The 25,758-nt window shown below is 42.7% G+C and overlaps 1 protein-coding gene across 3 annotated transcripts; it reads right to left on the bottom strand.

The window, feature by feature from the left end:
* Positions 1-8,681: 8,681 nt before the first annotated feature.
* On the bottom strand, positions 8,682-25,279 carry odad1 (outer dynein arm docking complex subunit 1). 3 transcript variants are annotated; one of them, XR_002469296.2, is made up of 16 exons: positions 25,135-25,279; positions 24,703-24,784; positions 24,497-24,596; positions 24,200-24,389; positions 23,980-24,105; positions 23,690-23,803; positions 23,538-23,605; positions 23,167-23,354; positions 22,842-22,976; positions 22,638-22,720; positions 21,431-21,599; positions 20,341-20,504; positions 20,063-20,166; positions 19,890-19,980; positions 19,489-19,652; positions 8,682-9,088 (listed from the first exon to the last, which is right to left on the bottom strand). XR_002469296.2 is itself a non-coding variant. In XM_021569848.2 (15 exons), exons 2-15 carry the CDS (start codon positions 24,767-24,769, stop codon positions 19,560-19,562), a joined length of 1,692 nt encoding a protein of 563 aa, XP_021425523.2. In that variant the 5' UTR covers positions 24,770-24,784; positions 25,135-25,279; the 3' UTR covers positions 18,351-19,559. The 3 variants fall into 3 exon arrangements, 2 of the variants coding, with proteins under 2 accessions (XP_021425523.2, XP_021425525.2); XM_021569848.2 differs by lacking the exon at positions 8,682-9,088 and having other exon boundaries at positions 18,351-19,652; XM_021569850.2 differs by lacking the exon at positions 8,682-9,088 and having other exon boundaries at positions 18,351-19,652; positions 22,842-22,973.
* Between the last annotated feature and the right edge of the window lie 479 nt (positions 25,280-25,758).

The raw sequence follows: 25,758 nt of genomic DNA, 5'->3' as shown, positions 1-25,758 counted from the left end.
TAAAGCTGTCTGTCAGCCTGACAGACATGTCCAATCACCATCCAGTTGTCCATGTTTCATAAGCTTCTCCACAGACTTTCTAAACTACTGCTACCATACTGTCTTTGGCTTCTCCTTCTTTGGAAGGACACAGACAATAGTGTCTAATCTCTCTATCTTTTAATTATGGATGACGTGAAAGAAGTTGGTTGGCTAGAGCTAGCGTGACCAACAGCAATCCTGATAGAAAAAGCGCAATGCTCTACAAACTGAGCCACGTGGGACCCAAATGATCAAAATGAACATCAAAATGTATGTTTTATACAAGTAGTGAGTAAAGTAAAGTGACTTGGTATAACAGCTTAAATAGTAAAAGCAGTGGAGTGTGTGGTGTGTGTGGTGTGTGTGTGTGTGGTGTGTGTGTGGGGGGTGCTGTGTGTGGTGTGGTGTGGTGGGTGTGTGGTGGGGTGTGTGTGTGTGGTGTGGTGTGTGTGTGGTGTGTGTGTGTGTGGTGTGTGTGTGGTGTGGTGTGTGTGGTGTGGTGTGGTGTGTGTGATGTGGTGTGTGTGTGTGTGTGTTTGGAGAGTCCGTGCAATTAGGCTCTAAGGTGCAGGTGGGTAGACAGCTAGGGTCTAGCTGTTTAATAGTCCGATGGCCTGTTGGTCCGAGACCCGATGCTCCGATTTCGTTTGCCAGATCGTAACAGAGTGAACAAACCGTGGTTGGAGTGACTAGAGTCCTTAACGATCCTCTGGGACCTCCTCAGACCCCTCAGATCCTGCCTTATACACTGCTCAAAAAAATAAAGGGAACACTAAAATAACACATCCTGGATCTGAATGAATAAAATATTCTTATTAAATACTTTTTTCTTTACATAGTTGAATGTGCTGACAACAAAATCACACAAAAAAATCGATGGAAATCAAATTTATCAACCCATGGAGGTCTGGATTTGGAGTCACACTCAAAATCAAAGTGGAAAACCACACTACAGGTTGATCCAACTTTTATGTAATGTCCTTAAAACAAGTCAAAATGAGGCTCAGTAGTGTGTGTGGCCTCCACGTGCCTGTATGACCTCCCTACAACGCCTGGGCATGCTCCTGATGAGGTGGCGGATGGTCTCCTGAGGGATCTCCTCCCAGACCTGGACTAAAGCATCCGCCAACTCCTGGACAGTCTGTGGTGCAACGTGGCGTTGGTGGATGGAGCGAGACATGATGTCCCAGATGTGCTCAATTGGATTCAGGTCTGGGGAACGGGCGGGCCAGTCCATAGCATCAATGCCTTCTTCTTTCAGGAACTGCTGACACACTCCAGCCACATGAGGTCTAGCATTGTCTTGCAGTAGGAGGAACCCAGGGCCAACCACACCAGCATATGGTCTCACAAGGGGTCTGAGGATCTCATCTCGGTACCTAATGGCAGTCAGGCTACCTCTGGCGAGCACATGGAGGGCTGTGCGGCCCCCCAAATAAATGCCACCCCACACCATGACTGACCCACCGCCACACCGGTCATGCTGGAGGATGTTGCAGGCAGCAGAACGTTCTCCATGGTGTCTCCAGACTGTCACGTCTGTCACATGTGCTCAGTGTGAACCTGCTTTCATCTGTGAAGAGCACAGGGCGCCAGTGGCGAATTTGCCAATCTTGGTGTTCTCTGGCAAATGCCAAACGTCCTGCACGGTGTTGGGCTGTAAGCACAACCCCCACCTGTGGACGTCGGACCCTCATGGAGTCTGTTTCTGACCGTTTGAGCAGACACATGCACATTTGTGGCCTGCTGGAGGTAATTTTGCAGGGCTCTGGCAGTGCTCCTCCTTGCACAAAGGTGGAGGTAGCGGTCCTGCTGCTGGGTTGTTGCCCTCCTATGGCCTCCTCCATATCTCCTGATGTACTGGCCTGTCTCCTGGTAGTGCCTCCATGCTCTGGACACTACGCTGACAGACACAGCAAACCTTCTTGCCACATCTCGCATTGATGTGCCATCCTGGATGAGCTGCACTACCTGAGCCACTTGTGTGGGTTGTAGACTCCGTATCATGCTACCACTAGAGTCAAAGCACCGCCAGCATTCAAAAGTGACCAAAACATCAGCCAGGAAGCATAGGAACTGAAAAGTGGTCTGTGGTCCCCACTTGCAGAACCACTCCTTTATTGGGGGTGTCTTGCTAATTGCCTATAATTTCCACCTGTTGTCTATTCCATTTGCACAACAGCATGTGAAATGTATTGTCAATCAGTGTTGCTTCCTAAGTGGACAGTTTGATTTCACAGAAGTGTGATTGACTTGGAGTTACATTGTGTTGTTTAAGTGTTCCCTTTATTTTTTTGAGCAGTGTATATATATATAGACTTGGAATCACTGGCTACTTTAATAATGGAACACTGGTCACTTTAATAATGTTTACATATTTTGCATTACTCATCGCATATGTACACTACCGTTCAAAAAAAGTTTGGGGTCACTTAGAAATGTTCTTGAAAGAAAATATTTTTTTGTTGTCCATTAAAATAACATCAAATTACTCAGAAATACAGTGTAGACATTGTCAATGTTGTAAAATTACTATTGTAGCTGGAAACAGCTGTTTTTTTATGGGTTATCTACATATCTACATTATCTACATAGTGTTCAGAGGCCCGTTATCAGCAACCATCTGTAATGGGTGCCTTCAGAAGGATGAGACCAAGGCGCAGCGTTCTTTGAGTTCCACATAATTTAATAATGAAGTGAAACTTTTAGAAAAAACAAAACAATAACGAATACAACGACCGAACAGCTTCGTTGTGCCAACTACCTGCACACAACCGAAAGAACAAGATCCCACACTGAAGGAGGGGATAAAAAAGCCCACAAATACACAAGGAAAAAAGGCTGCCTAAGTATGATTCCCAATCAGAGACAACGATAGACAGCTGTCCCTGATGGAGAACCATACCTGGCCAAACACAAAGAAATAGAAAACATAGAAACATGAACATAGAATGCCCACCCTAGTCACACCCTGGCCTAACCAAAATAGAAAATAAAAACCCCTCTATGGCCAGGGCGTGACACCATCACTCCTGTGTTCCAATGGCACGTTGTGTTAGCAAATCCAAGTTGATCAAGGCTAATTGATCATTAGAAAACCCTTTTGCAATTATGTGAGCACAGCTGAAAACTGGTTTTCTGATTAAAGAAGCAATAAAACAAGCCTTCTTTAGACTAGTTGAGTATCTGGAGCATCAGATATTTGTGGGTTCGATTACAGGCTCAAAATGGCCAGAAACAAATAACTTTCTTCTGAAACTCATCCATCTATTCTTGTTCTGAGAAATGAAGGCTATTCCAGGCGAGAAAATGACAAGAAACTGAAGATCCCGTTCAACGTTGTGTACTACTCCCTCCACAGAAAAGCACAAACTGGCACTAACAAGAATAGAAAGAGGAGTGGGAGGCCCCGGTGCACAACTGAGCAAGAGGACAGGTACATTAGAGTGTCTAGTTTTAGAAACAGATGCCTTACAAGTCCTCAACTGGCAGCTTAATTAAATAGTACCCGCAAACACCAGTCTCAATGTCAACAGTGAAGAGGCGACTCCGGGATGCTGGCCTTCTAGGCAGAGTTGTAAAGAAAAAGCCATATCCCAGACTGGCCAATAAAAATAAAAGATTAAGATGGGCAAAAGAACACAGACACTGGACAGAGGAACCCTGCCTAAAGGCCAGCATCCCGGAGTCGCCTCTTCACTGTTGACGTGAAGACGGGTGTTTTGTGGGTACTATTTAATGAAGCTGCCATAATGTCTTTCGTCCTGTTCAGGTTCATACCAATGGAGGTTGGTGGCACCTTAATTGGGGAGATCTGGCTAGTGGTAATGGCTGGAGCGGAATTAGTAGAATATCAAATACATCAAACACATGCTCTCAGCAGCTTCCTGTGGTTCATACATATGTTTAATGTAGATTCCTTGTAAAACCTGGATGCTTTTATGAATTAGAATTAGACATATTTGAGGTTGCTGTTTGCCAACCTACAGACAGTGATAATTTGGTTAAAGGTCGGGATAGGGTCAGGGCAGTGTGTTTTATTAATCTGCTGTCTGTATGTGTGTGTCTGTGTATGCGACGCCTCACTGCACCCACACACACAAAAATGCATGCGCACACACGTGCACAAACTGCGCCAAGCCACTTTGGACACTTTTGTTTATGGCCACTGTTTCATTGCTGTTTCACTGTTTCACTGCCTGTTGTGTGGGGGCTATTGTGTTGCAAATGGTGCTACACTGAGCCTCTGTTCCAGTATAATGCAGACTCACTCATAGTGCAAAGTAAGTTTGTCAACCCCCTCTACCCCGACCCAGACATGCAATCAATGCTTCTAATCTAAAATACAATAACTCCAGTTTGCCTCTGATACAGTCCCTTGCGAAAGTATTCAAACCCCTTGGATTTTCCCCAATTTTATTGTTGCAAAGTGGGATTAAAATGGATCTAATTGTCATTTTTGTCAACAATCGACACAAAATAAAAAATTCATAACTAAAATATAGTCAGTGCATAAGTATTCAGACCCTTTGTTTATGCGAGCCTAAATTCATTCAGGAGTAAAATGTGGCTTAACAAATCACATAAGTTACATGGACTTACTCTGTGTGAAATAATAGGGGTTGATATTATTTTTTAATTTGTATTTATTTCACCTTTATTTAACCAGGTAGGCAAGTTGAGAACAAGTTCTCATTTACAATTGCGACCTGGCAATAAATGACTAACCCTTCCTCTGTCCCCCATACGTACAACAACTGTAAGTTCCCCCAGTCAAGTATTGAATTTCAAGCACAGATTCAACTACAAAGACCAGGGTGCTTTTTGAAAGCCTCAAAAAGAAGGGCAGTGATTGGTAGATGGGTAACAATAACAAATCAGACATTGAATATCTCTTTAAGCATGGTCAAATTAATAATGATGCTGTGGATGATGTATTAAACCACCCAGACACATCAAAGATACAGTCGTCCTTCTGAACTGAGCTGCAGGACAGGAATGAAACTGCTCAGGGATGTTACCATGAGGCCATTAGTTTGACATTTTACAGAGTTCAATGAAAACAGAGGATGGATCAACAACATTGTAGTGACTCCATAATAATGACTTAAATGACAGAGTGAAAAGAAGAATACAAATATACAGAATACAAATATTTGAAAACATGCATCTCATACAGTGCCTTGCGAAAGTATTCGGCCACCTTGAACTTTGCGACCTTTTGCCACATTTCAGGCTTCAAACATAAAGATATAAAACTATTTTTTTGTGAAGAATCAACAACAAGTGGGACACAATCATGAAGTGGAACGACATTTATTGGATATTTCAAACTTTTTTAACAAATCAAAAACTGAAAAATTGGGCGTGCAAAATTATTCAGCCCCCTTAAGTTAATACTTTGTAGCGCCACCTTTTGCTGCGATTACAGCTGTAAGTCGCTTGGGATATGTCTCTATCAGTTTTGCACATCGAGAAACTGAAATTTTTTCCCATTCCTCCTTGCAAAACAGCTCGAGCTCAGTGAGGTTGGATGGAGAGCATTTGTGAACAGCAGTTTTCAGTTCTTTCCACAGATTCTCGATTGGATTCAGGTCTGGACTTTGACTTGGCCATTCTAACACCTGGATATGTTTATTTTTGAACCATTCTATTGTAGATTTTGTTTTATGTTTTGGATCATTGTCTTGTTGGAAGACAAATCTCCGTCCCAGTCTCAGGTCTTTGGCAGACTCCTTCAGGTTTTCTTCCAGAATGGTCCTGTATTTGGCTCCACCCATCTTCCCATCAATTTTAACCATCTTCCCTGTCCCTGCTGAAGAAAAGCAGGCCCAAACCATGATGCTGCCACCACCATGTTTGACAGTGGGGATGGTGTGTTCAGCTGTGTTGCTTTTACGCCAAACATAACGTTTTGCATTGTTGCCAAAAAGTTCAATTTTGGTTTCATCTGACCAGAGCACCTTCTTCCACATGTTTGGTGTGTCTCCCAGGTGGCTTGTGGCAAACTTTAAACAACACTTTTTATGGATATCTTTAAGAAATGGCTTTCTTCTTGCCACTCTTCCGTAAAGGCCAGATTTGTGCAATATACGACTGATTGTTGTCCTATGGACAGAGTCTCCCACCTCAGCTGTAGATCTCTGCAGTTCATCCAGAGTGATCATGGGCCTCTTGGCTGCATCTCTGATCAGTCTTCTCCTTGTATGAGCTGAAAGTTTAGAGGGACGGCCAGGTCTTGGTAGATTTGCAGTGGTCTGATACTCCTTCCATTTCAATATTATCGCTTGCACAGTGCTCCTTGGGATGTTTAAAGCTTGGGAAATCTTTTTGTATCCAAATCCAGCTTTAAACTTCTTCACAACAGTATCTCGGACCTGCCTGGTGTGTTCCTTGTTCTTCATGATGCTCTCTGCGCTTTTGACAGACCTCTGAAACTATCACAGTGCAGGTGCATTTATACGGAGACTTGATTACACACAGGTGGATTGTATTTATCATCATTAGTCATTTAGGTCAACATTGGATCATTCAGAGATCCTTACTGAACTTCTGGAGAGAGTTTGCTGCACTGAAAGTAAAGGGGCTGAATCATTTTGCACGCCCAATTTTTCAGTTTTTGATTTGTTAAAAAAGTTTGAAATATCCAATAAATGTCGTTCCACTTCATGATTGTGTCCCACTTGTTGTTGATTCTTCACAAAAAATACAGTTTTATATCTATATGTTTGAAGCCTGAAATGTGGCAAAAGGTCGCAAAGTTCAAGGGGGCCGAATACTTTCGCAAGGCACTGTATGCAAAAAAACACTGCAAAGGAATACACTTTTGGCCTAAATGCAAAACCTTATGTTTGGAGCAAATCCAACATAGCACATCACTGAGTAACTGCTTCCTTATTTTTAAGCATGGCGGTGGCTGCATCAGGGTATAGGTATGCTTGGCATTGGAAAATACTGAGGAGTATTCCAGCATAAAAAGAAACGGGATGGCACAGGCAAAATCCTACAGGAAAACCTGCTTCTTCCTGTTCCTGAGTGGCCAAGTTACAGTTTTGACTTAAAATCTGCTTGAAAATCTATGGCAAGACTTGAAAGAGCTTAAAGAATTTAGAAAATAATCATGGGCAAATATTGCACACTCCAGGTGTGCAAAGCTCTTATACACTTACCCAAGAAGACATATAGCTGTAATCGATGCTCAAGGTATTCCTAACATGTATTGACTCAGGGAGAAGAATACTTATGCAACAAATATATTTTAGTTATAACCTTTTTTTATATATATAATTTTTCTTCCACTTTAACATTACATATGTTTTATAGATTGTTGACAAAAAATTACAATTAAATCAATTTTAATCCCACTTTGTAACACAATAAAATAGTTTTGCAAGGCACTGTATGTTACATGCTGTTTATTAGTATCATGGTATTAAGAACAGTTTTAATTATTTTTACTATTATGAATTATTTCCATCTATTAAAAAGGTTGGATGGGCAGCAAATACGATAGAAAGCAATACTTAATTTCTCAGATCACGCCTGTTTCCTCTCTCCAGGGTCATTTAAGGTGAGCCCAGTTCTTCTGTTCTGTTTCTCACTCATCTCACTGGGAGTGGCTACACATGGCATCACAGGCCCAGAGCCATCCCACTGAACATGCTTAACAGCCCACAAAAAGTCGGGGATTATTAACATTGTGTTAATTGTGTTGCAACAGCTCGTGTCAAAGTCTGTGTATTTTAATTTGCTTCTCTTCAGGTACACACAATATATTTGAGAGATGGCCTCCTTTAATTGGAATCTAATGCGATGGCGAATTCCTCAAATTTGATAACAGGGTTTTGCTGCACCTGCGACCAATAAACTTTGATTTGGTGGTCCAAAATGGGGAGTATTTTTGTTCCAAAATATTAATGTGCTTGGACATCCCTATTTTGTATTAGACTGAAACAACCTTTAAAATGATATAGTAACAGTAACAAGAGCAACAATTTCTGAGATTATTTTTGATTTTTTCTGACACTACTACATCTTTCATATCCATAGCTTGGATATTCCTATTCTCAGGTATAAATTATAGGGATTCATGCATGTGCACTCTTGATATTAACAATATCAAACAATTGTTAAATGAAGGCCCAGGCTTTATTTTTAGGGCACTCTCAAGAGTAAAATAGCCTGGCTGGCTGGTTCACTAGCGTACAAAAGCTTAATTTGATTTAGCCTCAGAGTGCTCATTCAGTCATAAATCCCACATTTGACTAAAATGTAATTATGACTGGTGTCAAGCAGCTATAATTACATGGAGAGATCAACGGGCTGTGTCAGAGTGATGCTGGGTTATCTCAGTCCATTGGGGTTTGTGTCTGGGAACAAATATAAGAGAACAAATATTGAGTCCAACATAAATAAATTACATAGTAATTAACTGGTAAATACTAACACTAATATTTTAATCAAATACTTCCCAATATTTCTTGATCATCAATGCACTGATAAACATGAACATTTTTTTTTTTATCAATTGAAGATAGCAAAGGAAATGCATTCAATGAAGGCTGACATAGTTCCAGTGCTCCTTTCATTTTAGAAATGAAGACCATGTGGAGACCACAGAACACTGAAACAGACATCTGCAATCTAACCATCCCACTCTGTGTGTATTTAGTAGTTTATTAGAATCCCCATTAGCTGTTGCCAAGGCAGCAGCTACTCTTCCTGGGGGTTCAGAGATAAAAACATTACATTAAACAAAACAGTGTGCATTATACACATCTACATTGCTCCCTCATTACATTACAATATTATAATACTACATTACATTACTAAGAATAACGTGTGTGTGTTTTAGAAAGTGTGTGTTAGTGTCTCTTCACAGGAGTAGTCTGGATTCAGAAAAGAAGCAGTCTAACTGCCTAATAAAAGCAGTCAGTCCCTGCAATCAGAGAGGGGGAGTGTTTGTGATATCATTTCCTGTCATTTTTTTCTCTCTTTTGTATGCAGACCACCTCAACTTGTTTCCATAGATACTGGACCTCTTCCAGAAATGTCCTCCTGCTGGTCCCTGTAGGTTACAAGAGGTAGAGGTTCACTTAAAAAGACTGAGTTCAAGCAGAGACTGAAGAGAGAGTGAGAGCAACATCTGTATGCTGTTTACTGTTGTGAGAGCTGTCATCATTTTAGGTTTGCAGGAGAAGGTCTCATAATCATGGGCAGTATTCCATTTCATACTCTGACACAGTGAGGGTATTTTCTTCACAGTTGCTACTCAACTTGGAAAGCTATAATGGAACATTATTTATGAACTGATGCAGTGCCACAGATAATCTTTATAACCATCTGGACCAGAGAGCACATAGTCTTTGTGCTCAAGAAGTTGATCTTTAGTTTTAGAATGAGAGGCAAAAGTGAGTGGTTGGCCAACAAGGATCCCCTCCACCACAACTTTCTTCAGATTTTCACAAAAATCTGAATAAACACAAAGAAGAGTTACTCGCAATCACACCTGAATAACAGGAAGACAAAAGACTGTAACCTGATCCATGGAATGTCGGTGCTTGAAGGGAGAGCAGGGGTGGGGGCATCAAAGAGCAGAGATCAGGATTAGGAGGGGGAATGGTCCCCATAATTGGAAGAATTGGTGGGGGCTAACTGGGCTCTATTCTTCTGAACAGCGGTGTCCCATACACTCTGAACGGCTTTCTAGGGATCCCAGGCAAATCCAATAGAGAATCAGGAACATATAAGTTAACTTCTATATTGTGACAGAGTGTACAGAACCTCAATATTTCAGAGACAATGGATGTGCCAGCGGGGACCCCTCAGTCTCTGCTATCAGTGGCAACAGTGGTGTTGGTCATACACAGTTCCATGAATACATGCAATAATCATCACTGATCAAGGAAAGGGAAGTGGCAGCGGAGCACTGAGCAGCAGCTACGTAGGCAGTGGAATGGGCACTGGCCAGCAGCTAAAAATCATTCACATGCGCAGAAATCTCTATCTTTAGCAACGGCAAACCAGGTTTCCAGAAAATCCGGAACCACTGCCAGTCCAATAATGAAAAGACCTATGATTGCTACCTTCACCAACGTTATTTGTCTTGCATGATGTATTCTCGGATTCCTTTAAAGAAAAATTTCAAAATTGTTCAACTTAATTTCCAGCATCTCCAGCACCAGCCCAACATCAACATATGTGAAAATGGGGCTTTTCTGTGTTTTGTAGTAAAAAAGATAGAAAAAGTTAGTGTTTCCAGTGACCTCATCACCAATTAGTATACAATTAATAGGCAATTAGTAGGCAATGCCTACTCATAATTGGATAAAATCATGATGCACACCGATGATGTCATTGGAAACGCTTATCTTCCTCTATCTATTTTTTCCACAAAACATAGAATCGTGCCACTTTCACATATACTGATCTTGGGGTGGTGCTGGAGATGGTGAATATGAAGTTGATTTTTTATATATATTTTTTTACATTTCCCTTTAAGGCTGTAAACATACAAAACCTCATGGCTGACTACCTCCTGGAATGTGTCCCTTTGGCCCTTACATGGAGGTGTCCTGGTTATTTAAAAGGTGTCAGGTACATTGAAGCATGTAATCAATTTAAATCTCTCGTTTTGTCAAATTAGCATTAAAGGATAGAGGAACGAAATGACAAGTACAGGTACTGCGTGGACCAGTTTGCAGAATGGATGCCGCCTTTTATTTAGGCTATTACTAAAATAGTTGTAATGAGACAGAAAAGGTAAATGAGAGGCAAAAGTACTGGATGGAAGAGCAAGGAGAGAAACAAAACATACTTCAACCCAATAGGCCTACCTGCTGAGCGTTATTTTTTATAGTACTCTATTCTTGGTGTTTTGTCACGCTCCCCAAGTGCAGGTAGGAGGAGTAGCCTATACATAGATAAAGTGAGATTTATTACACAGATTGTGGTAGAGAAAAAGGTTAATGGCTAAAGTAAGGAGAACTGGGAATGACTCCATGTGCCCTGTGTATGTACAACACCACCTTATTCCATCTCAAGCTCCACCCACATCCCTGTCTTGCAAGGAAAGTGGAAATTTCCACTAATTCAGAGTTGCTCCTAAGCACTCCTCCCTTTAGCTTTCCCGCCTTCACTCTACCTGCACTTTACTGAGGCCTATTGGTCTGTGTAATCGCTGCCCAGAGACATCTCATTGGTGGACCACCTCACCTCCCTTTTCCTCAGAACCTACAACTACATTCATAAATCAAACCTTGAGAGTTCTTTTGTAAAGCTAAAAAAAAAAAAAAAATGAAACCATGGATGATGTTTGCTCTCAAATGTATTTTTGACTTTTTTAATCAGAACAGATTTTTACTATGTGCAAAATGCAAATAACTCTCCCATTTGTTCTCTCAATCAGGATAATGTTGAACTATGAATGAGTGGCTACTGGCTCAATAATGGTGGCTCTTATGACCAATGGTGAGGCAGATGGTTCATTCGCATCTCCTTCTCCAGAAGATCAGATCCCCTATTACCATGTCTAGATTGAAATGTGTCGACTCGTCTAAATTAGACTAGCTTTTGATGTAATAGGTCAATTGTGACTGTTGGTAACTCAGACATGATCTTCCTTTTAGTCACAGCCATTACAGTTTAAATGTGGGGTGACTACTGGCTAGAGCTTTATCTAGGGTTTATAAGGCTACTTCCTCATCACCAAGGTAGGGAGAGACTGACATTCTGTTTATTCTAAAACGTTGGTGGCGCTGTAGTTTCGGAGACATTGTAGATAAGCAAACATAGAAGGGGAAATGATGGTGTACTACAGAGTAGTATGCATGTGTTAATGTTAGGCCACACTGACCTCAGCCCTATTATGAAGCACCAACAAAGAACCATCTGCACAGCAAGCAGAGAGCAGAGAAGAGGAGGGACAGAGGATAGGGTGGGGGAGGGACTGATGGGTGCCGAGAGGAGAGGGCACGAAGAAATTATAGAGGAAGGAGCAGGGCTGGCCGAGAGATAGGGAGGCTCAAGTGGAATAAAAGGACCCATGCAAGGAGGAATAAGAGAATACACTTTGGATCTGTACTAACTGGGGATACAGATCCTTCATACAAAGCAGTGGTCTCCAATGCACATGGTGAAATAAACAAGTTGGGGCTCAGGGGAATTACATGGCTCCTCAGACACACAAAATGGAGACCCCCTTAGCAGCCTGTGAAATGGAGGGCAGCTGTAATCATTCATGAGGAAACTTCCTGTACACGGCAGAATGAAGTGAACTGAAACTCAGAAGGCTGATCAAGACTAATGTTTAACCTAACCCAGGGCTTTATCTGTTTCCAGCCGACTGTCATTTCAACCGCTCACATTTACCACAAACTGAGGGTTTTTAAGTCTACCAGAGCACACAAGTATTTAATGAATGTACGCCCTCTCATAGGCAGATGGAACACCACTATACAAGAGACCATATGAACATTGCTTGCTTTTTCATTTAGAACATGTACTACTGAAAAGTGATGACTATCATGACTTTAGTGTACTCAGAACAGTGGCATTGATAATGACATAACGTTTAATCACATTACCGGACATCTGTGTCAATCACAAAGTCGGTCACAAATGAGCCACAGGTAAACGAGCTAGATTGCTTAGCAACTGCTACCCGGCAGCCTTTCTTTCTTGTGACCTGTGACCTGTGCAGCTGTAAGCTAGTGCTGCCGCTCAGTGGTAGACTGCCTGTATGTGCTTCTTAGTCTATGAAGGGTGGAACAAGGATAGATAGCGGTAATCACAAAATCCCCACAAAAATACAGAAAGCCTGGAAAACTGACCCTTCAGTGTGAGGATAAAACTTTGAACAGAACATTAATAAAATGGTATCTGAAGACACAGTGCTTGTGGACAACGTTCAATCAACTATTTGAAAATAAACACTGCAACCTGATTGGTCAGCGAGAGTGACTGCTCCAGACCTCTTGGTCGGCTGGTTGCCTGGCAACACATACTGGTAGGTGAATTGGAGGGGGAGAGGGGAGGGCTCTGGGCTCTTAAGGGGGAGGTAGCATTCTGGAGCAGCAGGCAGACTAGGGAAATACCTGGCACAATGCCCAAATAAACAAACTGAGAAGGAAAGAGAGAGCGATGGAAAAGGGAAAAGGCTGAGAGTCTTTTAAGGTACTGGTGGAGAGTGCAGATCACAGAGTTGTTGTAAATAAATGGTCTCTCAATCTTTCTTTTTTTTGTGAAGGGAGGTGGTTTATCTGAGCAATAAAAAGCTATTGTACTCTCTTGTTGTTAACATGCGATACAAACACTGAATCCTACCAGGTGAGATGAAAAGATGTTGTAGCATACACTTAGCGAAATGTATTTGGAAAGTAAAGACAAATTGCATGCAAGTATTATGTAAAGAAATGTGCCATTTTGACTAGACCTACTGTGACAAGAGAACCAAACAAGTAGAAAACAGGACATTGACTAACAGACAATAAGGAACATCAACATTAACAGACGATAAGGGACATCGACTGTAACAGACGATAAGGGACATTGACTAACAGACGATAAGGGACATTGACTAACAGACGATAAGGGACATTGACTGTAACAGACGATAAGGGGCATTGACTGTAACAGACGATAAGGGACATTGACTGTAACAGACGATAAGGGACATTGACTGTAACAGACGATAAGGGACATTGACTGTAACAGACGATAAGGGACATTGACTGTAACAGACGATAAGGGACATTGACTAACAGACGATAAGGGACATTGACTGTAACAGACGATAAGGGACATTGACTGTAACAGACGATAAGGGACATTGACTGTAACAGACGATAAGGGACATTGACTGTAACAGACGATAAGGGACATTGACTAACAGACGATAAGGGACATTGACTGTAACAGACGATAAGGGACATTGACTGTAACAGACGATAAGGGACATTGACTGTAACAGACGATAAGGGACATTGACTGTAACAGACGATAAGGGACATTGACTGTAACAGACAATAAGGGACATTGACTGTAACAGACGATAAGGGACATTGACTGTAACAGACGATAAGGGACATTGACTAACAGACAATAAGGGACATTGACTGTAACAGACGATAAGGGAATAGAGGAGGTGAGATAGAAAAGTAACAAATTAACAGGATACAAGCCAGTTTGGAAAGCTTAGATAAGAGAGAGAGGGGGATAAATAAATAGTGTGTGTGTGTGTTTAGATGTGGGTCTGGTGAGTGTATAAATGTTTCTCAGAAAGTCCCAACTAGCTGCTTTATGTCTTAACTGAGACTAATCGCAATCTTTGATGTGAACTAAAATAACCCCAAAAAGTATGAAGGGTAAGAAAAATAGCTTAAACCAGAGGATACCACAAAAAAAGTTAGTGGGGCAGAAGGTAGAGAAGTAAATGGAAAGAGCATGAGAGGAATAACATAAGGAAAATAGGGAAGGGGAAAATGGTGAAAAGATAAGAGGAAGAGTAGGGAGTGTGGTGGTGGCTTGCTGGTAGGTAGGGTGTAGAGAGTGCGGTGGGGGCCTGCTGGTAGGTAGGGTGTAGAGAGTGCGGTGGGGGCCTGCTGGTGGGTAGGGCATAGGGAGTGCGGTGGGGGCCTGCTGGTAGGTAGGGTGTAGAGAGTGCGGTGGGGGCCTGCTGGTAGGTAGGGCGTAGAGAGTGTGGTGTTGGCCTGCTGATAGGTAGGGCGTAGAGAGTGCGGTGGTGGCCTGCTGGTAGGTAGGGCGTAGAGAGTGCGGTGGGGGCCTGCTGGTAGGTAGGGCGTAGAGAGTGCGTGGGGGCCTGCTGGTAGGTAGGGCGTAGAGAGTGCGGTGGGGGCCTGCTGGTAGGTAGGGTGTAGAGAGTGCGGTGGGGACCTGCTGGTAGGTAGGGCGTAGAGAGTGCGGTGGGGGCCTGCTGGTAGGTAGGGCGTAGAGAGTGCGGTGGGGGCCTGCTGGTAGGTAGGGTGTAGAGAGTGCGGTGGGGACCTGCTGGTAGGTAGGGCGTAGAGAGTGCGGTGGGGGCCTGCTGGTAGGTAGGGTGTAGAGAGTAGGAAGTGGGCCTTGGGACTGGCTGGTGCAGGTGGTGTCCTAGGGCGATCAGAGGGGAATACTACAAAGCAGGATCAATGAGTTAGCCAGCTTGCTGAAATATTTAGAAAAAACATATTTAAAAAAAAAAAAAAGATAACCTTGAAATGGGAATGGTCTAATTGACCCAACAACCAAAAACACGTATCCAAGTATAGCTTTCTTGTTGAACTAGAAAATCAATAGTTATTTGTAGATGTTTATCAGAGTTAGCTGCCTAATTCATTAATCCTGCTTTGTGGGATACCCCTCTGGAGCATTTGTCAGGAGGAGGAAATTAGGTTCCGTTGTTATTAAAGGGAAGGTTTCTATGGCAATGAAGCGAGCCATGCGCACAGAGAATTTAGTTGGGAGTGGAGGGGGCTCAGTAAGAGATGGATTTCAAAGCAAACAACCGCTTCCATCTCATCTCTCTTGCCCTCCCTTTTTTTCATAGCTCCTCTTTTAACTTTGATAATCTGTTTTCATAGTCACACAGTGGAGCTTCAGAGTGGATTATTTTGTGCAAACCAAGTCATAAATGCTAATTGTGTAACAGTCTCCCTTCCTTACAAAGTGCTGTCCAATCTCTCCATATGGAATCATGCACATAAAACCACACTCACTCCAGTGATAGATATACAGTAGCAGTCAAAAGATTGGACACAGCTACTCATTCAAGGTTTTTTCTTAATGTGTACTATTTTCTACATTGTAGAATAATAGTGAATACATCAAAATTATGAAATAACACATATGGAATCATGTAGTAACCAAAAAAGTGTTTAACCAAAATATATTTTATATTTGAGATTCTTCAAAGCAGCCACCCTTTGCCTTGGCGACAGCTTTGCAAACTCTTGGCATTCTCTCAACCAGCTTCATGAGGTAGTCATCTGGAATGCATTTCAATTAACAGGTGTGCCTTGTTAAAAGTTAACGTGGAATTTATTTCCTTCTTAATGTGTTTGAGCCAATCATTTGTGTTGTAAGGTGGTATACATAAGATATCTATGTGGTAAATGACAGACAAAATGAAAAAAAAAATCCAGAAAATCACATTGTAGGATTTTTAATGAATTTATTTGCAAATTATGGTGGAAAATAAGTATTTGGTCAATAACAAACGTTTATCTCAATACTTTGTTATATACCCTTTGTTGGCAATGACAGAGGTCAAACATTTTCTGTAAGTCTTCACAAGGTTTCCACACACTGTTGCTGGTATTTTGGCCAATTCCTTCATCACCTCTAGAGCAGTGATGTTTTGGGGCTGTTGCTGGGCAACACGGACTTTCAACTCCCTCCAAAGATTTTTTATGGGGTTGAGATCTGGAGACTGGCTAGGCCACTCCAGGACCTTGAAATGCTTCTTACGAAGCCACTCCTTCATTGCCCAGGCGGTGTGTTTGGGATCATTGTCATGCTGAAAGACCCAGCCACGTTTAATCTTCAATGCCCTTGCTGATGGAAGGAGGTTTTCACTCAAAATCTCACGATACATGGCCCCATTCATTCTTTCCTTTACACGGATCAGTCGTCCTGGTCCCTTTGCAGAAAAACAGCCCCAAAGCATGATGTTTCCACCCCCATGCTTCACAGTAGGTATGGTGTTTTTTGGATGCAACTCAGCATTCTTTGTCCTCCGAACACGAGTTGAGTTTTTACCAAAAAGTTATATTTTGGTTTCATCTGACCATATGACATTCTCCCAATCTTCTTCTGGATCATCCAAATGCTCTCCAGCAAACTTCAGACGGGCCTGGACATGTACTGGCTTAAGCAGGAGGACACGTCTGGCACTGCAGGATGAGTCCCTGGCGGCGTAGTGTGTTACTGATGGTAGGCTTTGTTACTTTGGTCCCAGCTCTCTGCAGGTCATTCACTTGGTCCCCCCGTGTGGTTCTGGGATTTTTGCCCATCGTTCTTGTGATCATTTTGACCCCACGGGGTGAGATCTTGCGTGGAGCCCCAGATCGAGGGAGATTATCAGTGGTCTTGTATGTCTTCCATTTCCCAATAATTGCTCCCACAGTTGATTTCTTCAAACCAAGCTGCTTACCTATTGCAGATTCACTCTTCTCAGCCTGGTGCAGGTCTACAATTTTGTTTCTGGTGTCCTTTGACAGCTCTTTGGTCTTGGCCATAGTGGAGTTTGAAGTGTGACTGTTTGAGGTTGTGGACAGGTGTCTTTTATACTGATAACAAGTTCAAACAGGTGCCATTAATACAGGTAACGAGTGGAGGACAGAGGAGCCTCTTAAAGAAGAAGTTACAGGTCTGTGAGAGCCAGAAATCTTGCTTATTTGTAGGTGACCAAATACTTATTTTCCACCATAATTTGCAAATAAATTCATTAAAAATCCTACAATGTGATTTTCTGGATTTTTTTCCCTCATTTTGTCTGTCATAGTTGAAGTGTACCTATGATGAAAATTACAGGCCTCTCATCTTTTTAAGTGGGAGAACTTGCACAATTGGTGGCTGACTAAATACTTTTTTGCCCCACTGTAACATGCTGACCACACCGTTCGTGTTGCAAAATAAATGTACAGTTACATGTTATTCAATTATTGCACCCACACTGGTCTGCGTAGCCAGGCACTAAAATAGAACTCGGTTCTATTTGTGAGGCTTGACGCGCTGCATGTCCCGCCTGTCTCATTTCCTCATTGGTTTTTAGGAGCATGTACCCACATGGGTAATTGAAAGACGAACTGAGGTCCACACTCCAGTCCAGTTGGTGGTGGTAATGCACCTTAAAGTTGGTTGCCAACCGCCATATAAAGTCCAAAGAAAAAGAGGAGCCTGAAAGAGGAGAGATTACTAAAAGCTAACTCGGTTTACCCTTTTACCTGTGGATTAATTGTCTAGTAGAGGACCTTGTGTAATTCAGTAAAATTAACACCCAATGTTTATATCCCAGGACAAATTAGCTAGCAACCGCAAGCTAGATAGCTAATTTGCCATAAATGTCTATTGCTTTTCAACCTGTCCCCAAATGAATATAGTTGGTTCAGAGTTCATTTTGATATTTCAACCTGCTTGTCCTGATCGCGTCTGGTGTGGGTGAACAAAATCAGCATGCGTGCGATGGCGGACGCATGCGAGCGGTCTGGTCAGCATGGTGCGGCAAGGTAGCCTAGTGGTTAGAGCATTGAACTAGTAACCAGAAGGTTGCAAGTTCAAACCCCCGAGCTGACAAGGTACAAATATTTTGTTCTGCCTCTGAACAGGCAGTTAACCCACTGTTCCTAGGCCGTCATTGAAAATAAGAATTTGTTCTTTACTGACTTGCCTAGTTAAATAAAGGTAAAATAATTTTAAAAAAAATGTAATTGTGTGTAATCCATGTGAGACCATTCCATGGAGCCCTTTCAAAGAAAGCCAAACTAAAGTAACACTCTTTGTTGACTCTTGATTATGTTGGATAACCTCAGACAAAAAGTTTCTTAAAATAAATCTATTCCTTTCCTAATTGTCCTATTGTATGGATTAAGTGGCTGCAGCGGAGAGTACATGGCGTCTAAATATAAAGATTAAAACAAAGTGTTATATATAGTTCCTAATCTATTTGAAAAAGGGAGACAACATATCCTGCAAATATTGATGACCAAACTTGTAGATATGAAAATGGTAAAACAAGTTTCAATGAACCTACAATGATTGGAAAAGCAGTGCCCCCTTGTGTTCAGTTGGAGCACTACAGCATCTGAGAGCAGGGCAGCAGGGGATGTATTGAGACCAAACTTGAATAATCAAAGCCAGATGGCATATGACACATCAAAAGACCAGCTGGCTGCCAGACTGAGAGAAGTCTTTATATCTCCTAACCTAATTAGTTCAAGCTAAACAAATCACACTTATATTGTAACAAACCATGATGATGCAGCATCATATTATTAAAAATGAGATATAGAAGCACAAGTAATACTATCTACCATATATTAAATCATAACTAAAATGGTGACATTTGGTCATTTGATCATGGTTGAAATTCAGGTGATAACACTAGATAACAAAATCTGCTATTCTTCCTAGGATGAGGTCCTTCATCGGGTGGGGGTGGCTAGAAAGGTCAAATCTAGATGGGATATAGCTTTTGTCAAATTGACATCAAAAGTGTATTTATTTTTTGGCTAATCCTAATACTAACCCTTATCCTAACCTTAACCTAATTGTTCTAACCTGTTACGTTAATTCGCCTAACCTGCTACATTAATTATCCTAACCTGCTACATTGCTACATTAATTATCCTAACCTGCTACATTAATTCTCCTAAACTCCTGCATTAATTCTCCTAAACTGCTACATTAATTATCCTAAACTCCTGCATTAATTCTCCTAAACTGCTACATTAATTATCCTAAACTGCTGCGTACATTTTGACCAAGCTTTATCTCTTCTAGTCAAAACTGTCTGGATATATCTGTCTCCTTGTGTGCCGCTCCTCTCAGGCCTCTAGGGAGCGCCGATGGCTGTTGGACGGAACACTCATCTTTCTCCTTGGTCCTGCGTGACGAATTGATCCCTCCTTTAGCAGGACCTGTGTAAAATGTACATATAACAGGCACATAGGAGAAAGCATTGATGTTGAAAGTACAGTGCATTACGTCATAATGGTTTCAACTTCACTGACAGCCTTATTAGTTACGTAGGTGATCAAGATGAAAGAAAACAGTAAGAAAATATTTTGCACAAAAAACATCCTGTAGTACAAGGATATGTAAAGGAAGTCTGTGTTTTAAGGTGTAAGTGAATGTGAATATTTGTCATAGCTCACCCCTTTCATGATTCTCTGGCGTAGTTCTCCCTGGGAGAGAGGCCGCTCTTCCTCATCAGTGAGAGGAGACTCCTCTGTGTCATAGTCATCCCTGAGGAGCACAATCACACACACCAGGTAAGACACAGCCACACAGGGTAAATAAGCTCAAATCATTACACAAAAGTACCAACCCAGTGACAGGAGGCTGTATGATGATATTTTGTCTGGGAACCTCAGGGTTCTGACCAAGTAGAAATCGGGCAAGGTCTTTTGGGTCATACTCCTTATCGAGATCCTGTGAGAAACAGAGAGAGGGATACATACATGGTACAGCCTGTGATATGCGTGCACATACAGATCGATAGTAGACTGATCCCAGATCTGTTTGTGCCGTCCTGCCAACAGATCTGGGTCCAAGCTAGACTGATATGGGCCAATAGGAGTGATTCTGGGTGTGCATGTTAGTTACCCTGGAGTTGAGGAAGGCCTGCATGGTGAGCAGCTGGTTGGTCCTCTGTTCCACCAGACCCAGGTAGGTCATGATGTTGTTCTCCCGGATGCCAGAGGACGAGCCCAGCAAGTCCTCCACCACTGAGCGATCACAGTCCATCTTATGGAACACACTGTTCACTCCTATCCCATCACAAACAGTCAGGCAAACATAGAACATTATGACTTCAGTATAAAGGCCAATTTTTCCTTTCATCATATACAGTGAGTATATCAAACACTAGGAACATCTTCCTAATATTGAGAACAGACTCAATTAGTCAGGGGCATGGACTCTACAAGGTGTTACAAGCATTCCACCGTGATGCTGGCCCATGTTGACTCCAATGCTTCCCACAGTTGTGTGAAGTTGGCTTGATGTCCTTTGGGTGGTGGACCATTCTTGATACACACAGGAAACTGTTGAGCGTGAAAAACCCAGCAGCGTTGTCGTTCTTGACACAAACCCCCGTACCTGGCACTTACTACCATATCCCGTTCAAAGGCACCTTAATATTTTGCCCATTCACCCTCTGAATGGCACACATACACAAGCCATGTCTCATGACTTAAAAATCATTCTTTAACCTGTCTGCTCCCCTTCATCTACACTGACTGAAGTGGATTTAACAGGTGACATCAATAAGGAATCATAGCTTTCACCTATTCAGTCTATGTCATGGAAAGAACAGGTGTTCTTAATGTTTTGTACACTCTGTAAATCTAACATGTAATGTATCAAAGTAAGTATGTTTAGCTCTGTACGTGTGTACGTGTGTACGTGTGTGTGTGTGAGCGAGCGAGCAAGAGAGAGAGAGACAAAGAGAGTGACAGGAGAAAGACACAAGGAGAGAAACACAGAGAGACACAGAGAGAGAGAGAGACACAGAGAGAGACACACAGAGAGAACGAGAGACCGAGAGCGAGAGAGACACAAAGAGAGACACAGAGAGAGACACAGAGAGAAAGAGAGACACACAGAGAGAACGAGAGAGACCAAGAGAGAAAGAAAGAGAGAGACCGAGAGAGAGACCGAGACAGACAGAGAGAGAGAAAGAGGTTTAGAGTACCCGTCTTTATCTGGTCCAGGATCTTGCTCACAGCGCTGGCCAGGACTTCATTCTCGTGTGCCTGAGACTCTGTGTCTCTCTGTTGCTGATCAATGTCTCTCAACAAAGCATGGTGCTGCTGCTTCTGCTGCTGCCCCCTCACATTAAACTGCTCCATCTCCCTCTGGGTCTGACACACACACACACGTTAGTAATGTGCGGATCAGCTGGTTGTTCACCCGCTTCCGCCCGTAATTGCTAATAACCCATCCGCAACCGCCTGACTATATGTGATAAAGTGAAAAGCCTTTTTCGATAGGCCTATGTTTCTGCTTATAATTTCAGACATTTTGGTAGGCTATTTGATATTCAACTTGTCTATAACAAGATACTGTACATCTCACTGGGCACAGATGTCAATTCAACGTCTTTCAACGTTGGTCCAACGTAATTTCATTGAGATGACGTGTAAACAACGCTGATTCAACCAGTGTGCCCAGTGGGATGCAGCTTCTCTTCTGTCATTATTTGTTTCCCTGGAAGACTAAATAACCCCTTGTTAGCAGGAATAATATCACAAATCAATAGAATGAATGCTTCCATCTAGTTGACATGGATAATGTCTGTTTTTCTCTTTCCACTCTGCTACTCTCGCGCAGCAAAGACGTTTAGGGACCGGCACTGCTAACATCCTCTCCATCTTTTCACCAAATATTTCCCAAACATTACAGAACTTTTCTGTCCCTCCCTGTTATTGATTTTAAACTCTCCATTTCGCAGCTTCTCTCTTATTGAATTAAACTCTGACATTGTCCTTTTTGCCTCAGTGGATTGATATGAACTTTTCTGCCCAAGTTCTGGAAAGCATTTGGTGATTGCCGTGTATTTGGCGCGCTACAGTTGGGCCCTGAAGCTTAGGCTACGCACTAACACCAGATCAAAATGATGAACGAAAAACCTCAATGTAGCCTATAGATATGAATTGCACAAGAATTATAAATTAATACATTTTTTATGCATTGTTTTCTCTTTATACAACCCACCCGCCACTCATTCACACAATATTTCATGACCCTAAACCCACCTGCCCTGCAGATATAACTGAGGTGACTGCAGGTTATGAGTCAACCCGCGCATCACTAACGTAAGTGCACACACAGCATGTGCACACAATCAGAATACACGGAGGACTGAACTGTGCATTCAAGGTAAGCAACCTCATACTGACCTGGTTAATTTGGTCCCTCAAAGCTTCAGCCTCGTTGTTTTGCTCATTCACATAGTTGAAGAGGGCAAAGTTCTGATCCTCGACTAAACAGCAATAGAACCACCAGAGGAGCATTAACACTTATCAACTGCACACAGAGGTAATAACAGACAGCGTTTGGAGTTTGCATTGTATTAATATGTGTGTGTGAAGGTCAGGACTGACCTTGGATGAACCTGGTGACCAGCATGTCCAGGTCTTCCTCTCCTGTGATATTCTGGATCCTATGGAAGACTTCCTCCAGTGTGTCCACTGACTCCTCCCCAGAGTCCAACCTCCTCTGTTCCTTCAACTCTGCTGCTGAAACACACAGCCATCATCATACTCATCACCATTATCTTCATGATCTTCATCATCTGTAGTAACATCTTTTTCATCATTATCCTCACTTTCATTCTAGTATTTTTCTATCACTCTTAAGTCACATATCACTCCCCAAGTCACATGCATGCATGAGTCACTGTGCGTGTGTTCTAACGCTCAGTCATACCATGCCTGCGGCCCAGTTCTTGCCCCTCATCCTGGCCACTCCTCTCACTGCACTTGGTGGTCATGAACTCTTTGAGGCGGCGTTCGTGTGCGATCACCCTCTCCAGCTCCTTCATTTCAGCGCTGTACTGAGACAGGTCCTTTACTGCCTTCTCCCTCATCATGATCATCTTAGACTGGGCCTCCACCCTGGCAGAGACAGATCGAGCCATAGATATTTACCATACGAAACCTAAGTGCATATGCAAACCCATAGATAAACGCACACTCACAAACTGGTTGCAACAAATACAGTAGCCTCCACTTGAAATATGTAAGTAAGGATTCTTACACATATTAAGCAGGCAGACACATTCAACTCTCATATCTCACCTGACATCATATGCAGCAGTGGAGAGGCTGACCATATCTCCGATGTCTTTCCGGATCTCCTGCAGCTCCTAGAACAGGAAGCAGGGTTTAACTGGAGTCATGTGACCTCTCTCTGTCCCTAGATTTTGATTGGTCTCAGTGTGACCCCTGACCTTGTCCAGTCTGCGGTGGAGCTGCTGGAACCGGACCCGCTCCACACGCAGAGTCTCCAGGTCCTCTCTCAGGTGGCTGTTTTTAGTCAGCTGCTCGTTGAAGCGAATGATGGCCTGCAACAGTAATAGTAGACAGGTCTAAGTGATGTGAAAATAAAAACAGAGAACGGATCATTGACAGTGTTTGACAATATTAGGCAGCAGGCTGTACTACAGTACTGTGTGGTACTAGGTTTAACAGTGCTATCCAATTCTGTGTTGGCCTGAATGTGACAAGACATGCTACTCACTCTATCCAGTTTGTTCTCCAGGGTGCGTGAGGCCTTCTGAGTTTGTCGGGACTGGGATTTTTGGCTGAGAGTAGCAGTGACCTCGCCTCTCCTCAGCTCTGTCAGCTTTCTCTCCATGCTAGAGATCTAGCCCCACCACATAGACATGGAAACATCAGCTCACTAAGGGGGTGAAGGTTCTGTGTGTGTGTGGCTGTGCGTGTGTGTGAACCTCCTGTACCTCCTGCTCCAGCTCTGCCTGACTCTGCCTCTCCCTCTCCACCTCGTCCCCCACCTCGTCCCTCTGTTCCAGCATGGAGCGCAGGGTCTGGGCATCCTCACTGTCCCGCTGCCGCCGAGATAGGCTCTCAGACACACAGAGACTACGCTGTAGCTCCTCCTGTTCCTTCTCAAGCGTCTCGATCTCCTGCCTACATATTACACAAACAAAAACAGACACGCCGAGCATACACATTCAAACATTGTATTTCACACACAGACACTGTGAAGGTAATGTGTGGTGTACCGATGGACTCACCGCTGTCTGCGTATGTGATCTTGAGACTGGATGCTGTAGGCCAGCCGGTCTCCCCCCATGATCCGGAACTGTCTTTGCAGTTTTCCCATCTCTGTTTCCGCTGGAGCACAGTACACCAAATGCTAATGTTGACATTTCTGAGAACAAGTTAGTTGGTGAATTAATTAGCTAATCCTTATGCTGGTCATACAAAACACATACTATACCTATTCCATCAATATCCATGTCACTGCTGTCAGAGTGGACACTGGTGGCGGATCTTCCTCGAGGCATGGTTTAAATTGTACTCTGGGAACAGTAAACAATTAGCTAGACAAATCAGTGGTTGCACTTTGTTTGCGGCAGATCTATGTTATCCTAGCTACTTCAAACAATGATAGGAAGGGCATTCTTCTATCCCTCCTGATTTACCATTTCACATGTGAAAAGGAAGCACAAAGGAATATGCAAAACATTTGCAGCTAGCTAGCGAACGTTAGATGTCAAAACAGTGGCACCACCACTTGCTAGCTAGCTGGACACTCAGCCCTGTTTAGAAATAGGTCATCTCTGACTTAATTACAGCTTCCAAAAAAGTACAAAATTATGTCAAGTGTTGTAAGCTAATTGACTAATACACTACAGAGTGAGTCACTTACCTGCAGGAACTGAAAAAATGTAGTTCGCGCAATTAGCCACTGATACCACTTTCAATGCCGACACGCTTGTCTGCACTCTTTCTCCAGAGTTGTTAGCAACCGTTTCTAGGAGGACATGATGACATGAGAACGGCCACAGAGGGCGGTGAAGGGACAGGGACCTGCTGACAGTTTTCATACCACTGGAGATCGCTCTACACAAGTGGGAGGGTGATGATGCTTACTATTAGAGAACCACAAATTGTAGAGAAAAGCTATTTCTTTAGCTTTAGTTTTATTTATAAAAACCTTTGGTATGACTTTAAATTATTCTGCTCTTTTTCAAAAGTCAGTCCTAGAGTACAGGGTTAAAATTGTGATGGGATTGTGGTGCCCTAGACAGACACACAAACAGTGGTGTTTGCTGAGTGCAGATGGAGTCTTACCTTGGCTGTGCTGCATTTTGCAGGACAGGCAGCCAGCCCTGTGCTACTTACTACTCAATAAGAGATGCCACGGCTGACCGGTCAGGACATAGACAGTCAAAGCAAACATCCAACATCACTTCCACGGCCATTACACATACACAGTTAGGAATATACTTTGCTTAAGTACACTAGCTGTGTTAGCTGCAGATTTTTGGTT

This window comes from Oncorhynchus mykiss, chromosome 17 (assembly GCF_013265735.2).
Source record: "Oncorhynchus mykiss isolate Arlee chromosome 17, USDA_OmykA_1.1, whole genome shotgun sequence".
Classification (NCBI taxonomy): Eukaryota; Metazoa; Chordata; class Actinopteri; order Salmoniformes; family Salmonidae; genus Oncorhynchus; species Oncorhynchus mykiss.
Note: the sequence above shows the minus strand (reverse complement) of the source record. Positions and strands in the feature narration are given on the sequence as shown.

Bases quoted from the DNA above. Each gene is read 5' to 3' on its own strand.
- odad1 (XM_021569848.2), bottom strand. From the start codon at position 24,769: ATGCCTCGAGGAAGATCCGCCACCAGTGTCCACTCTGACAGCAGTGAC. The intron at 24,106-24,199 runs GTACAGGAGGTT...TGGTGGGGCTAG, and splicing joins AGGCAGAGCTGGAGCAGGAG to ATCTCTAGCATGGAGAGAAA. The intron at 21,600-22,637 runs GTCAGTATGAGG...TGTGTGTGTCAG, and splicing joins TGAGGGACCAAATTAACCAG to ACCCAGAGGGAGATGGAGCA.